At 32.4% G+C, this 17,729-nt stretch overlaps 1 protein-coding gene across 3 annotated transcripts in view; it reads left to right on the forward strand.

Moving 5' to 3' along the window:
• The window catches only part of LOC115886016 (mannosyl-oligosaccharide alpha-1,2-mannosidase IA), a 130,222-nt gene that overhangs the window by 101,770 nt on the left and 10,723 nt on the right, over window positions 1-17,729 (forward strand). The window contains exons 1-3 of one of the 3 annotated variants that reach the window (XM_030905046.1): window positions 6,777-7,039; window positions 8,651-8,982; window positions 11,402-11,620. In XM_030905046.1, coding sequence (XP_030760906.1) covers window positions 7,024-7,039; window positions 8,651-8,982; window positions 11,402-11,620 — 567 coding nt within the window. In that variant the 5' untranslated portion in view covers window positions 6,777-7,023. Of the gene's footprint in view, window positions 1-6,776; window positions 7,040-8,647; window positions 8,983-11,401; window positions 11,621-17,729 lie in introns of those variants that run through there. The other 2 variants (XM_030905045.1, XM_030905044.1) reach the window with 2 other exon arrangements.

Genomic DNA, 17,729 nt, shown 5'->3' on the forward strand with positions numbered 1-17,729 from the left:
AGCATAGTTCCTCCGGTTCTAGCCTAGCTTTCCCAAATAAAGAGTGTCGCTTGCGATCCAGAGCCTCGCAATGACATATTATGTGCTCCGCTGTTTCAGGATCTTTATCGCAGAGTCTGCAGCAAAGACTTCCTTGATACATGTTGAGCTTGTTCAGATAACACTTGACAGCCATGTGTCCTGTCAAGAGGCCTGTTGTAATCCGCACTTTATTCCTGCTAGGCATTAGCAGTTCTTTTGCGGTTTTAGAGCTAGGTCCTTGGATAAAAGCCTTGCTGTGCCTGTGCCCCTGTCTGTTTCTCCAGTGGATATTGTGCTTTTCCTTAATCCAGAGTTTTAGTGCACTACGAGCCATACATTTGGGTATTCCCAGTACTGGCTCTGGACCAAGATAGGATGCCGATGATCCCTGCCTAGCTAGCTCATCAGCTTTTTCGTTGCCTTGGATGCCGCTGTGGCCCGGCACCCAGAATAATTTAATTCTGTTCCTTCGTGGCAGAGCTCCCAGTTCACCCAGGCATTCCCAGGCGAGTCTCGACGATACTTTTGGGTTCATAAGCGCCCCAAGTGCCGCCTGACTGTCTGAGTATATATTGATAAGCTTACCTGAATAAGCTCTTCTATTGTTTTCTCTTGCACATTGTAGAATGGCGAAGATTTCTGTCTGGAATACGGTTGAGTGTTTACCCAAGGAAAAGGATAAGCTTGCCCTTGGTCTTTCCCCAAATACTTCAGCTTCTGTGCGATTGTGATTTTGTAAACTAGGACCGTATCTAATAAACTTATATCTACGAGTTTGAATTTTTAGTTGCGATTTGCGATTTTGTTGCGAAATTGAATTTTTCTCTGATTTTATTTATTTTTAGGGAAGGTACCTATTATTTTCTAGTGCCAAGATCTATAATATACAGGGTCTTTCTCAACAATGGTTCACCTCTATAACTTTGTTATTTTTTCTGATAAAAAACGAGATTTGGTGTGTTAGCAAATGACAGAGATTGATTGACGTATTCAATTCATTTCGATCACTTCCTGTTTTTTTTTTACTTTATTCGATAAAAAATGACACTGAATAGAATGGCATATCATAGGTCAACTTTTGACATTTACGCTTAAAAAAATCGTATTTTAAATCTATAGAGTGCCATGGCTGTGTTAAAAAAACACTAATTTTTAATCAAGGATCATTGGAAAAAAATATTTAATTCTATTATTTTTCTTGTGTTGTCCTGGACGACAAGGTAGGTATTTATTGGTATGTGTAGTTGTGTAGTTGCAGCAGTTGCAGCATATTATAAAATTTTTATACCTATACTATGTGTTGCAGATTTTAAAAAAACTAAACAACTGATTTTTATTAACTTTTTTTTAACTATTAAGCTATAGGTACATACACAGACAATTATATACCTAGTATAATATTTAAATATTAAAATCGCAATCGCACGTTACAGTCGCAACGATTTAAAATCGCATTCGCAGTTTCAATTGCGATTGGAGAATCGCAGTTTTGCTCATCTCTACCTCTAAGGACCCGGAATTTTCCAGGTTTCTTGGTACTTTTGGTACTAGTTAATTTTTATTCAAAGATGGTGCAGTTTATTAATCAGCAAGCAAGGGGGATAATAATGAAAATAACATCAAACCTTTAAGTAAACGTAATTTGTAGTGCATTTTATTTGGGAATAGGCGACTTTTGCTGCAGTTTGGAACTATATTTATTTATTTAAGGGTATTATATATTTAAGGGTCCACTATTAATATATATCATTAGGCCATTTTTTTCTAAATGGATAAGGCGGGTTTTGCAACTTGACGCCTCAATTAAATAAACGAGACCATTATTTATTTTTCTTCACAGACACAAAATATATAGCAAAAAAAAACAAATTTCTGTAGCCAACGACCGAAACTACTATCCTCTTTTTTTTTTTTTCTATCTTGACTCTTTTCTATGTATCCGTTTCTCTTTCCTAATGCTTTCTGTAACTCCGCCGTCGCGCGGCAAATGACAGAAGAAAATCAGTCGGTTTTGTCGCGATTTGAGATCGGGGTAATTTGCCACAATGGCAGACGATTGAACGTTCGTTCCCATGGCACAGCGGGTTCACTAACATTTTTATATAAGACGATTCGCAATATTGTCTCGCGCTGATAGAGCCGTTGGTTAAAGAAAATGGCGAATGACATGGGCGTAGCCAGGTTTTGATTAAGGGTGGGTAAAAAAATGTCAAAGTAGGTATCAAAATCTGTTTTTTTTTACCTTATACGTTACTCAAGAAAACAGTAGAATGTATGACAGTATTACAGATCTATTATGTCCCCCATTCTTGAGTTATAACTCATTATACAGGGTGGTCCGAACTGTATTCCGGAAACTTATTCGGAGATAAAAATAAGTAAAAAAGTTCGTATAAATGTATGTCCTAAAATGTTTAGTTTCGGAGATACAGGGTGTAGAAGTTTCATTTTTATTTCGATTTTATCCAAATAATTTCTGGACTATGTCAATATTTGGAATTGGTGTTTGGGAGCTTTTTGACATGAGAAATTATGTGACCAATCCACCTCCATTTCCTTAGTTATAAAACATCAATTAATCTCATTATATTGTGCCTCTGTTGATTATACTCCATAAATCCTCATTTCTGATAGTATTTGGCCAGAATATTCCTGCATTTTTTCGCAGAGAGCGGTTTATAAATTCTTGAAGTTTGTTAATTAATGGCGGTATAATTTTCCAGCTCTCTGCACCATACAGCAATACTGATTTCACATTTGAATAGAACATTTTAAGCTTGGTAAGTTTAAGCTGTATGTCTAGATCTCCAAATATTGTTGAGCATTTCAAATGTTATTCTGGCTTTGTTTATTCTGTGTATGATATCTTGCGCTCTGTCTCCATTAGGTTGAGATTATGAGTATACTACCCAAGGACGTAAAATTATTTACCTTCTCTCTAGGTGTTGATCCAATGATAAAGGAAGGAACTTATTTTTATCTGCAGAATATACTGCCGAATATTTTCGAATACAATTCAGACCACCCTGTATAGCAAATCGGATTGTGACTTCCATTGACGCTCCATTTATATAGAGAGTGTTGAAACGCGCGGATATTGAAAAAAAAAACAAAACAAGGTAAGATGACCAGCTGGGACTAAATAAATTGTGATAATTCTGCATTGTTCAAAATTTAGATTCCCTTAAAAGAATATTATTTTATAAGAATATTACTTTCATTTGTTTAAAAACGTTTAGTTATGTGACCCATATTAAACAATATGGAATGATTGTGTTTATATCTAATTTTGGTTTTTATATTAAGTATGTCAATAGCACGAGGTATTATCCAATAGGCGTATCGAATAGTTTCAAACTAAACGCAAAGAAAATTACAAATATCCATGTGGTGGACTAAAAAAATAACCTAAATTTCAATCCATTGTGTAAAAGATAACGGACAAATTCAAGATTGTACTGTTAGAAGCTTCTGTTCGTGTTATACAAAAATTCTACTTTTTTGTCGCCTAAATAGATGCCAGCCCATACAGGAGTCCCCGTAATTTGACAACGGGGCTAAGCGTGGCCCAGTCGCGGAAAACCAGATTTCGGCTCACCAATATTGGTCCAAAGCTGGGTAATTGACCAATCCTATGTTCACCCTATTGCCAGTTCACCCTATTACCATAGGCTGGGAAATCAAGTCTTACCCGTCTCTTAATCCACCCAACTTTGGTCCAACACTGGGAATCTCAGCTCTGGTCATACTACGGCGACCCAGCTTTGAATCAGAGTTGGTCAACCAAGCCTGGGCCATTTTTTGGTGATTTCGACTTGGCTTGGATTTAGACCGGTTGTCGACATAGTTGTTGAACAGACTGATGTGATATTATATTAAATATACGATTTATATATTCAACAAGTGCATAAGTACTTACTATGCTCAAAATTATAAACAAAATTGAAGAAAAAAGATATTATATCACAAGGCGGCTCATAATTTCGTTATTTTTAGACCTACGTTTTTTTCATAAAGATTGAGAGAGTTTATAGTTTATCGGTAGCAATAAAAGTAATAATGGCAATCGCTCTTTTGCTGTAGTGGTGGTCTTGTCGAGTCAATTTCAATCGCATGACGTGAAACGAACGAAAACAATCGTGGATTTTTGGAAAGCCACGCGCCATTCATCTTCTTGCGTCGTCCGATATTTCGATTGAGCACGCGATGATGATGAATTTAGGGAGTTTTCGCAAATATTATTACTTGAAAATAATATACCGCGTGTTGCATCGCCGACCAGGGCATAGGAAATCCCATGTAAATTTTAAAAATGATCAATAAGTTTTCCCCATTTTATTTTACAGAAAAATGTATTTGAAACTTTTTAAAGAACTCCATAAAATAAAGCAAATTGTTCATTTTGAATGGTTTATACGAATTCGTTCTTGAGTTATGAGTGATACAATACCTAATACTAAATTAGGCGAAAATTTAAAATAATGCGGTCCTGGTCAGACAAACATAACAATCATAAATCATGTCAAAATATGACAAATCTATTATGACTTCATTCTATAGAGATCTGGCAAAAATATTCTCAGTTATACCGTATGATTGAATAAAAACGGCGTCAGCGATGGCTATGAAATGAAGATCCCTGTCGTTTTATATGTAAAATTATATGGGAACTGTCATCGATCGTCATTTCCAAGCCAACTGGACGCCGTTTTTTTTTTCGATCATACGGTATTTTCTATGAAAAGTTTTTTTAGAGAATCTTTTAAAAATCCAATATATTTCGTAGATAAGTAAACACACTGCTTGAAAAGAAAAATTATTTATTAAATACCAAACAATTATTCACAAAATTGAATACTTGTTAATAATTAAAAAATGGGTAAAATTTGCCCTACGTACTTCACCCCGTCCAATAATTTATTACATTAACATTTATTTCTCCACGATCCTCATCAATATCAATCTTTTTTTATATTTAGAATCTTGAATAAATGTTCGTGTTGGTATTATTTTCTTACATTTTATAGTCTTCAGTAACTGGTCTGGCATAAATAAAAATAACACTTTATTGTACAAAAAGCCAAAATAGCTTCATCGACAAAACAAACAAAAGCACAAAAAATATACAAATAATAAAACATATACAATACAAATCATACAATTCAAAAAAATTTACGTCATTAAAATTACAAATAGAACATACATGGACATTGCAGAACACAAAAAAAGGCGTATCAATAAAATTTTACAATAGGAAAGTTGTAAATGGATATAATCATTTAAGAGTTGTAAAATATTAAATACTAGACTTTTAACCAGTGTGTGAGATGATCAAAATTTTAAAATTCAATATTGTTCATGATTAAACATCAACAAAAAAGTCGTTTATATGATATACATAAAAAATAGACGCTTTCGCTTGGCACTTGTAATTTTTGTTAGGACATGCAGCATGGTATTTATTACGTTTCTAAAGCCGCGTCCAAGCTAAGCGAACAAAACGTTCAGGAACATATATAATTAACACTATATACTCGTAGCAGCAGGTCGTAAACGACGGCACAGCCCATCGCAGCGGTCCTGAGGACTGTGGTGCGGGAAAGAATGCGACAACCAGTTTACTCTATAGATCTAGGACGCGTTTAGGTAGTCGCTGTTTTTTCGAGTGCCCGGCTTAATGTGAGTTGAAATAATAAATATGGATGATAAGGTGAAAATTGCGGCAGCTGCTTTTATTGTATTGGCTGATGCTTGCAAAAAAGACAAAAAAAGAAACTCTGTGGCAAAACAATATTGATGCAAAGCTGAGAAAACTACAGTGCAAACATTTTATTAAATAAATTAATTGGTAAATAGTTTAAGAACTTTTGTCGTTGAAGAATCAATATTTAGCAGGCTGAGGGTCACAGGGGTCTTTTGGTGGATTATTTGTTATAGTGTGTTTTAAGACCTGTATTCATTTTCAGCCGATTCTACCAGGTGTTTCTCAAAAGGGGCTCACCTTTTTTACTTTTTTATTTTTTCAGATAATACAACGAAATTTGGTTTGTTAGTATATGACATAAATCGGAATTGATTGACGTATTCAATTACCTTCGGTTGCTTCCTGTTTCACCGGAAATGACTACAACTTTGGATTTTTAGATTGTATCCTAAATACTTTTTTACTTTATTTGATAGAAAATGACATTCTGAATAGAATGACATACACATACCATAAGTCAATTTTGGACATTTCAAATTAAATAAAAATAGCATTTTAAATTTCAATCTAGAGTGCCAAGACTGAGTTAAAATTATTAATTTATAATCAAAGAGGAAACATATATTTGATCGTGTAATTTTTTTCGTATCCTTTCATGGCCGTTTAAAAGATGCCCAAATCGTATTTTTAGTGGTAACTCAAATTTTTCAAATGGTACGAGGCTGGCTCAGCATATTTGGAAAAAGCATTTTTTACGAATAATTTGGTACCACATACTTGGTATTTGGAGTAAAATTGTCGTTACGTTTATTTATGGCCATTTTTTAATTGAAAATGGCAAAATTTGACATATAATATATGCAATCCGTAGTATAAAATAACGTAGCATCTTCTTTACACTTACGTATCTCCAAAAACTCTTTATTTCTCTCTGGAGAGATAAGCCGATGACTGAGAATCGGACCGTGCATTATGTGTGAGAGTATGTGTCTTCGTTGCCTCTTTGTTTCTCGCGGTTCTTTTCGGACTTCAATTGATTGTCTGTCTTGCTCTCTTTCTCGATCCAGCGGTTTTTGTCAACGGCGCTATAGTAGTGTTGGTCAGTTGGGGCTCGCGATCGCGAGAAGTGTCAATTTCAGACCGATGATTTTTTCGATAGAAGAGTTATTAGTTATTTTTATGTCGTTTTAGAAATTTTTGGCTGATTCCGAATTTTTGCTAGTGCTTTTTCCCGAGGGTTAGTTTGTTAAGCCAAAAAATTAAGTGTTTTTAAGGTGAAATAATTCAAACAAATCATCATGAATAGAAATGCAGGTAAAGGAGGATTTTTTATATGTATTTGAAAGTGGCTTGATGTAAATAAATAAAAAATAAAATAAATATTCTGGATTATTTCTGCTAATGCTGTAATTTTTTTCTTTGTTAAGGAAATATTTCAAAATACATTTATGGTTAATTAAGTAAATTAGGTCAATTAAGTTTCTGTTTTTTTTCTGATGTGGATTTTATTTTTCCTTGAAATTTAAAATTTAATAAATGTTAAAGTCGAAATAAAAAAAAATATTGGCAAATTTTTATAATATTGGCAAATATTAATATATTATTTATATTTATTGATGTCACATAATATTTTTATCACGACAGACATATTACATTATATTATACAATATTTCTAGTATACCGGGTGTTTCTCGAAAGTAGCTCACCCTGGTAACTTTTTTATTTTTTCAGATAAAAAAAAACGAGAATTGGTATGTTAGTATTTAACATAAATTAGGATTGATTGACGTATTCAATTGTTTTCGGTCACTTCTGGTTTCACCGGAAATTACTACAATTTTTTATTTTTAACGGCAACTTCAAATGGTATTTTTTTACTTTATTCGATGGAAAATGACACTCTAAATAGAATGACATATATGTCAACTTTTGATATTTTTGCTTAAAAAATCGTATTTTAAATTTCAATCTAGAGGGCACTCTTCCATGGCAATGGCTGTGTTAAAACACTATTTTTTTAATCAAGATGCCTTGGAAAAATAGACTTGATCGTCTAATGTTTTTCGCGCAAGGGTGGCTTAAGTGCTTTCAAACAAGGCTCATTAGCATATTTGGAAAAAAACATTTTTTACAAATTGGTATTTCGAGTCAAATTGTTGTTATGAACCGGATGTTACAATTTCAAATAAACCATATGCGAAACAAAAGTTATAATGTGATATATTATTTCTATTTAGAGTCTCATTTTCCATCGAATAAAGTAAAAAAATACAGAGAGTGGCATTTAAAAATCAAAAGTTGTAGTCATATCCGGTGAAACAGGAAGTGACTTAAAACAAGTTAATTCATCAAACAATCCTTATTTATGTCATATACGTACCAAATCTCGTTTTTTTATCTGAAAAAAAATATAAGGGTTAGCCACTTTTGAGAAACACCCAGTATAGAGTATTCAGAGATCATGGTTATCTACTTACATACATACATACATGGTTATCTACAGAATAGGCTGCCGAAGTTTCCCGAGTACAATTCGGACCACTCTGTATATTATGTCAAAAACCTTACATTTTAGTCATACGCTTCTCTAATAAAAGTCACATTTATTTTTCTCATAGAGTTCAAAAAATGTAACTTTAATTTTTAAGACGCTATAGAACTCTATATTTTTTATGCTCACAACTCGCAATTTTTTTTTGTCAACGCGACAAAGTTCTTTATAATTTCTATAATTCTTTGTATTCTCTATAATTCTCTATAATTAAATTTCAGTATCGTTTTGAGCAAGCTCAAATAGCTCTCACAAACACAGAAGTTTATAGACTGACTAATTTATCTTATATTTATTTACTTCGAGCTACTGAAAAATACATAAAGTTAACCAAAAAATATCCTGCCGATTTTAACGTCAATTTCTCTAAGGAGGTGGCATTGTGGGAACCCTATTCGTCATGGCCTGCACAGCAGCCTACTTCTCTCGAAAACCCAGATCAGCTGAACCATATCAGGACATCACAACGTCAGCTAATCATTTGGAAATCGGTACAAAATCGCCCATGCTAATCAAGCTGATTTCCGCTTCAAAAAACAGCGAAAACCCAACTAAAAACGACGATCAAATCAGCTTGTCAGCTAGCGTAAACCTCAGCAGTAGTGAACTCGACATTCTAACTTCTTTGGATAACACAATAGATAAAGGAACGAAGAATTTGGGTGCCGTGGTAGACAATTCCTTAAGAAGACTGAAAGTTAAAGAGGTAAATAGACGGGAAAATGGTACATATTTGTCGAATGAATTACCAGAGTGTGTGTTTAAATCTTTCACGGGTACTAATTAGATTTAAAAACTTCTTTCTTTAAACGGTTAAAAGAAAAGAAGGGCACTTAATAATATTTAACCTTCATTAGCGAGCAAGTGTGTGGCTTACAGCCTGTTAAATGTTCTATATATTTTGTTTGTAGAGCGCTTGGATTGTTTGCAGTTATTTTTGTGGGAATATTGTCTCTAAAAGAGGACTAATCTGTTCTTTTTTTATAAAAAAAATTCTGAGTTTAAAATCTATGAAAATGATTTTTTCCAATATACTCAGATGCAAAAAATATATGGGGGGATGATGCTATACATTTTGTCAAAAAATAACATGAAAATTGGGCTAAATAAAAACATAAAAAAAGCAAGTCTTCCATGCTTTTTCTTGGACTTGCGGGTAAGTCTTGCACCGGTTGGTCTTGGTTTTGGTTTTACAAGTTTAATATTACTCGCTAATTTTGAAGTATAATTCGTGGTAGAAGTTTAAAGTTTCTTATCATTTTCTACTAATTGAAAATTACTGCCACTAATTTTGAAGTTCTGAATGCTTAAGCTTCATTCAGAACCTCCCAATTAATGGAATAAATTAGTGGTTTCAATTACACTTCATACTTTTTAGTTTACGATCATTCACAATGTCTAAAAAACACAATTAAAATTAATAAAATATCCTAGCAACAGCTTGCGGTAGTCGGTTGTATCCACAGAGAAAGCATAATATTTAGCTTATAAAACAATAAACTTTTGATTTCTAACCTTTGAATAAGAATACTAAGGAAGGAGCATATCAAAAATCTTAGATACACCGCGATGGGCCTCAAATATGGCGGACTTAAATTCCGGTTTATCAGTGTCGTTCTAATTTTATTTAAAAAATGTAAAACTTTGATGTAGGGTAGACGTGGGGTAAACTCAATAATTTGTTGTTTTATTTTACGTTGTGAATAAATGTTGGTAGTTATTAAAATTGTTATAAAAATATATAATTCTAATAAAAATAGATAAGTTATAATAAGTATTTATTAACACAAACATCCGATACGCTACTGAAGCAGGTAAGTCAAATTAACGTATCTAAATTCTTTGACATCTAATCTTTGACAAGTAATAAATAAAAGCTAAAATGCAAGAAAAAATATATAATTTAGTTAATTTAAGTGAATTTCATAAATGATCGGTTTACTACACGTATGTATATTATATAGTCACTTACTAGCGAAAAGTTGTTCCATTATTTCACTCAATTTTTGCCGAGATCTACCGCACGCTACACAACCAACTATTTTAGAGTCTTTTTCGATAAATCGCGATAGTGTCACTGTTAATTTAAGTTCTGCCACAATTTCCATCTAGATTTACTACCTTTATACAACTATCAGTAGTAGAATAAATAATAAATAACATAAAATAAGCTTCATAAAGACTGACAAATCCACAAAATTTTAAATCAAATTCAAATGTGTCAAATGAATCGTCAAACAGAACTGTCAAGGATCCCCACCCTAGAGAGCTTTTATGGTGCCTTTTCCGCCCACCATGCATGAATACATGGATAGCATTATGCTCCTTCCTTAGTCTTCTTATTCAAAGTTTCTAACCAAAACTTTTCTTGACGGGTGATAATCAAAGGCCAAAATGACATTCCTCGTAAATTTTGAAGTATAATTAGTGGAAAAGTCAAAAGTTTGTTAACTTTTTCCAATAATTGAAAATTACTACCACTAATTATGACGTTCTGAATGCTTACATTAAAATTAGGTGAACAAACTTCTACGCCTAATTGAAACTACTAATTTATTCCACTGATTTCGAGGTTCTGAATGAAGCTTTACATTGAAAATCTCAGAAAATAGAGTTAATTTTTATACTATCCGATATGGGACGCCCTGTATATATTTCTATCTTTGCTACGTAAGGATTCTGGGCTTTAAAGTTCCACTAGACCGGTCATTTGTGACCATTAAGCTGCGGTCGTCGTTTATTTGTCTTCTTTTTCTTCTGTTTCAATGGTTTTATCGTTTTTTCGTGACCGAATCAGAAGTAACTTGCAGTGGACGCGTTCGGTTTCACTGATCAGCTAATGTTCCATTGTTTTTCATCTTTTTCTAGTTGCCATGTTATGTTTCTTCAATAGGTTTAAGGACAATGTACGTTTAAATATAAAAACTGTATAAAACATTTAAATTTAACATCTACAGCTACAAATACCCAGACAAATAATATACTGGAGATACAATATGATTAGACACAGTATTAGTTCACGAATTAACATAATGCTAGGACTATTAAATAAGTCCAACGGAGATTCTTTTTTAAAATTAATGATTTTGTATGTCTTAAATTGATTGGTAAATATATTATTTCAGATGATGAAACACGCTTGGGACAACTACGTGAGATACGCGTGGGGTAAAAATGAACTTCGACCAGTGTCGAAGAGAGGGCACAACGGTAGCGTATTTGGTTCACAACCGTTGGGCGCTTCCATTTTGGACGGATTGGATACCCTGTATATGATGGGAATGATGGAGGAGTTCAAGCAAGCCAGAGACTGGGTGGCCAAAGAGTTTGATGTAAATTCTGTGGTAAGTTAGAATAAATATTTGTACTACTTAAGCAAAATAACGTGGAATTTTATAATTATTGATTGCTTCACTCTGATAACATTTTACCTAGCTTCCTTTGACATTAAGTGTCAAACAATCAGACAATTTATTTCCTTCTGTCAGAAAACTAATTATTTGAATTTCGTATACTGCTAATTGACTATAACTAAATTTAACTTTTCTAACATGTCATGAAAACCGTTCTCTAAAAAACGTAACATCCACCGGTCAACGTATCCTCGAAAATGTATGGTCAAGAAAAGTTGAACCAATAATCCTTCATTTGAAAAATTCATTGACAGCTTCACATTTCTGAGAGCAAAGACGATTGAACTTGTTTCCATGGCTAACTAAGTGAAATTGTTTAAAAATTATAAGAATTGGCTATAACTGTAATTTTTCGAAGAAAACATATTATAGCTTATATCGCTAAAAAGCTTAAAAAATGGTGCTTTTTATGAAGTCATGGCCAACTACGGTTTTCCATTAAAAAAACATATGTTTGTGTCATATGTCAAAAATGACAGGCTTTAGAAAATAGCCGAGGTCACAATCTCATTAAGAATGTAATTATTTTCAACTTTTATCTGTACTTTTTGTCTAAAATAGCTTATAATGGAGTTAGGCACAATTTTTAAAATAGCCGAAATTTGTTTTTTTTCGAAATATCTAGTAAGCCATGAACATTTTCAAAAATCTGAAAGGCGCATATTTATGACCCCACAAAACTGCAATTCTTTCCCCATTTAACCAACTCTCTATCTCCAGTAGTTTCCGAGATACGAGATACCCATAGAGAACATCGTAGAAAACTCACCCTGTATGTGTGGATATAACTTGTGTAGTTTTTTCTCTATCTGTATGCTGTTAACATCAAAAGAATCACTTGCAAAAACCATAGCACAAAGAATACAGATAGGACCAGGGCACGAAAACGACCATACTATTATACAACGCGTGGCTTTAACGATTTTCCAAGTTTAGAAACAGCAGTGAATCGTCGATTTGCCGGAATATTTTCCGATTTTTATCTTTCCGTTTCTTACGATCGAAGAATGTAAATGAGAGCATAAAGGGCAGAGGCCATAACCAACGAAGAATACGATTTTTCTCCCCCATTTAACAGAAAAACTATACTTTTAAATTTAGACGTATCTGTGGCTAAAAAAACGGTGTTCTCTTCTTCTTTGTGTTTTTGTTTCTGACGACATCGACAGGGGGGATATACAGGGTGATTCAGGGTGATTTTTTGTATAAAGCAACTGCTCCATATGTCTAAATTATTTTCAGCATTAGAGTGTTGTCGCTGTACACTAAAAGCGGTAGCATCTTTGTTATTTTAAATGAAACATCCAGTATATTATTATATTTTTTCGAAATTACATACTTTCATATCTTATAATTTTTCTATTACACAGGGTGTCCCAGAAATAAGTGCAAGTATTTTAACAGAAACACGCCTATGAGGTTTTTCTCGCGAAAAAAAAGAAAAAAAATCCAGAAAAGATCCAGTGGTTCTCAAAATTTTAGCAAAAAATCATTTTTTCTATAAATTTTCAAAGTAATAACTTCGTTATTTTGTACTTATTTGAAAAACGATAAAGAGAAAATATGTTTCTTTTATCAACGTCTACCACCCCTTAAAATACTTGCACTTATTTTTGGGACACCCTGTATATACTAACCTACGCCGATCTCTAATAGTTTTCGAGATAAAAAATAAAACGTGTAAAATTGACAAAACATAAAATTGACATAAGCATTGGTTAAATCATAAATTCGGCATATTGAAAGCTATAATATTTATATACAGGGTAAGCCTTAAATAAGTGCAAATATTTTCAAGGCTGGTAGATCTCGATAAAAGAAACATTATTTTCTTTATCGTTTTTCAATTAAGTCCAAAATAACGGAGATATTATTCTTTGAAAATTTCCAAAAAAAATGATTTTTCACTTAAATTTTGAAAACCACTAGATCTTTTCTGGGTATTATTTCTTGTAAATTTAATCTACTAACCTACCTATGTTGCCATATTATGAAGATATGTTTTGTAACTAAAAATCCATTTTTTTAAATTCCAAATTTTCAATTTTTTTGCGAAAAAAAACACGTAGAAGTGTTTCTGGGGATGAAAATTACTACCCCTAAAAATATTTGGCACTTATTTAAGACTCACCCTGTATATATAAGTATATGTAAGTATAAAGCCCCTGACAAGCTTTTTTTCAGATTTCTGTTTTACTGGTGATATACCGACCCTTCAGAGTTTCTCAACGCAACCAATCTTTCTCAAATCTTAATAAATAACATGAAATTATAAAATATCTGTAATTAACATTTATCAAAACAGAGTAAATAAAATTATTTACTATGTAAAATATGTGCAATATCACAATTGCAATAAACAAAAATATTTGTCAAGTTGTTTATAAGTTTATACTGTACTTTTATAATATAATATTTAGATATCGTATCACTTATATTTTTTATAAAGATCTAATTTTTAAAGTGTGAAAAATAAAAAATAACATTGTCTCTTAAACACAATATCAATATCTTTGATCTCAGTACAACGATCATCAATAATTATAATTATCATATAAATGTTTATATTAAGGATAACAAGAAAAAAATGAAATATGTTCATCTTTCACCCATTTTCAATCTACATGATGATTAATAATAATGAAAGAACTTTGAATCTTAGAATCTTTGTATTCTTTGGGTACAAAGGGAACAAGTTACTATTCGCTTTAACAAAGTTGACATTCTATTTAAATGAATTAACCTAGAAATGCAATATATTAACTTGAAAATATGTATTTATATATTTTTATCGTGAAACTATATTTTTATTAATACGAATAATTAGTAATTTAATTCATCAACAACTTGGATCCGATTTTGGGATAATTAATAAACAATTTTATTATTATTTACTAGATTAGATATTGATATTATAATTTCGAAAAAAAGCCCCAAAAATTAGTCATCCAGAGACAGGATTTAACAAATTAAAATTCTAATCTATGGATATAGATATAACTTGAAGTATCTGGTGTGATTTAATCGAAAAAAAATTTGATTTCAGATAAAATAAATCACGTGTTTATTAAAAGTTTTTTTCTTTGTTGGTCTTGGCAAATTTCGGAAATTGTTGAACTTTGACATACAGTTTATTGACAAACAAGGTCTTCGGTCCAGTGAAAAGAAATTCCTTTTTCCAAATTTTGTGTTTTCTACACTCACTGGCATGAAAAACGGGTACAATTTTGATGTATTCTAAAGTTTTATATATTTTGTTGTGGTTGGCCGATTTTGATGATTTTTATGCAAAATTTTATTTGACTTTTTAGTATCCCTATCTGTCAATTATACGAGTGAATACAAAATGTTGATATTTTGGTGAATGTTGGAAACACCCTGTGGAATATCTTAACAAAGCAAGGAATTTAAAAATAATTTTAACATCTTCTACTAGCTACGTCTATAGTTTGTTTCTTGATTCATCTCAATAGCAAGTTTGCCTTCACTAGAGGAAATTCAAAAAGAGATATACCACTATTTTGCACATATTTTGCACAATTTTGCACACCATAAATGATATTTTGCACACTTACCTATGAGAAACTAGAGCCGTTTTTTAAACGGGGGGCAAACTTGACCGTCCCCCCCCCCATTTGTTACGAAATTGATTTATTTCTATGTACACGAATTCGGCTAATTTTGCACAATTTTGCACACATATTTTTAAATTTTGCACACCCTCCTGACGAAAGTGATAAGGGGTTGAAAATTTGAAATTTCCCCCCCATCTGTAACTAAATTGAATTTTGTTTATATCAAACGAATGGGCTAATTTTGCACAATTTGCACACCTATTTTAGAATTTTGCACACCTTCCTGACAAAAGTTATAAGGGGTTTGAATATGTAAAATTCCCCCACCCCCATCTGCCAATACAAAATTGAATTGTGTTTATATCCAAACGAATCGGCTAATTTTGCACACCTGTTTTTGAATTTGCACATTCTCTGACTAAAAGTTATGCGGGTTTGAAAATTTGTAATTTCCCCATCTGCTAACAAATTGAATTTCGTTTATATCATGACGAATCGGCTGATTTTGCACAATTTTGCACACCTGTTTTAGAATTTTGCACACCTTCCTGACGAAAGTTATGAGGGTTTGAAAATTTGCAATTTCCCCCCCATCTGCTACGAAATTGAATTTGGTTTATATCAAACGAATCGGCTAATTTTGCACAATTTTGCACACCTATTTTAGAATTTTGCACACATTCCTGACGAAAGTTATGAGGGTGTGAAAAATTGCAATTTCCCCCCCATCTGCTACGAAATTGACTTTTGTTTATACCAAACGAATCGACTAATTTTGCACAATTTTGCACAGCTACTTTCGAATTTTGTACACTCTCCTGACAAAAGTTATAAGGGTTTGAATATTTGAAATTTGTCCCATTGTGTGTGAATTGTCCCAAACATTAAAACATAAGTATAAGTCATATTTGAAAATGATAAGATCTCAGCGACGTGGAAAACTGTACGGAACCCAGACTTCACCTTTTCGATAAGTATAGGATAACCGAGATATGAGGGTTGTCGAAAAATGCAAAATTTTCAAATTTGCCAGGTATTTCAGGAAGTAAGTAAGGAGTGAAGTATTTCAGGCTAAGACAAATCTGTGTGTAGAATCTTTAGTTTCATAAATGTTCTTCTATGCAAGCTATAAATTATCGAAAAGGTGAAATCTAAGTTCCGTGCAGTTTTTCACGTCGCTGAGATCTATCATTTTCGAAATATGACTCATACTTATGTATTTTTAAATGGGACATTTCACACACAATGGGACAAATTTCAAATATTCAAACTCTTATAACTTTTGTGAGGAGAGTGTGCAAAATTCGAAAATAGCTGTGCAAAATTGTGCAAAATTAGCCGATTCGTTTGATATGCACATAATTCAATTTCGTGACAGATGGTGGGGGGGAAATTGCAAATTTTCAAACTTTCATAACTTTCATCAGGATGGTGTGCAAAATTCAAAAACAGGTGTGCAAAATTAGCCGATTCGTTAGATATAAACAAAATTCAATTTAGTCACAGATGGGGGCCAATTCAAATTTTTCAACCACTTATAACTTTCGTCAGAAAGGTGTGCAAAATTCAAAAACAGGTGTGCAAAATTGTGCAAAATTAGCCGAATCGATGTACATAGAAATAAATCATTTCGTAACAAATGGGGGGGAACGGTCAAGTTTGCCCCTCGTTTAAAAAATGGCCCTGGTTTCTCTTAGGTAAGTGTGCAAAATATCATTTATGGTATGCAAAATTGTGCAAAATGTGTGCAAAATAGTGGTATATTTATTTTTGAATTTCCTCTAATACGGGGGGCAAACTTGACCGACCTCTCAATAGCTTTATTTTTATTGGCGATATTAGAGAACAACGGCCTACGGTCGAATCGGCCGCTGCTGGCACGTATACGTAGCCGTAAACAATCTTTTACGTGTAAAAATATAACAAATGCGCATGCGTACGTAAACGATTACGTCTTTGTAGGCTGTGCCGTTGTTCTCTATTCGCTTTTGAATAAGACACACACAGTAACGATTTACGACAATTTTAGTATAGATTTTGGGTTCTCATTAACACACTTATAAAATAGTATTTATTGTTTTTGTAATGTCACTGTCATTGAAAAGTCATATTATTATTGTTTATTGATGTTTACTAGAGATAATTTTAAGTTCTGAAGTATCGGCTATTGCTGCTTTAATTGATCATGGTAGAGATCAACTTTGCTACTTAAAACTATATCAGCTATATGTATATATATGTATATATATATATATATATATATATATATATATATATATATATATATATATATATATATATATATATATATATATATATATATATATATATATATATATATATATATATATATATATATATATATATAGCAGAGTAGTGGCGTGGCCCAACAGACAATAATGATATGATTTTTCAAAGACTGTCGCATTATGTGTATAAATCATAAACACTATTTTATAGGCTTG

This window comes from Sitophilus oryzae, unplaced genomic scaffold (assembly GCF_002938485.1).
Source record: "Sitophilus oryzae breed Bouriz unplaced genomic scaffold, Soryzae_2.0 scaffold_466_pilon_pilon, whole genome shotgun sequence".
In the NCBI taxonomy this organism is placed as follows: Eukaryota; Metazoa; Arthropoda; class Insecta; order Coleoptera; family Curculionidae; genus Sitophilus; species Sitophilus oryzae.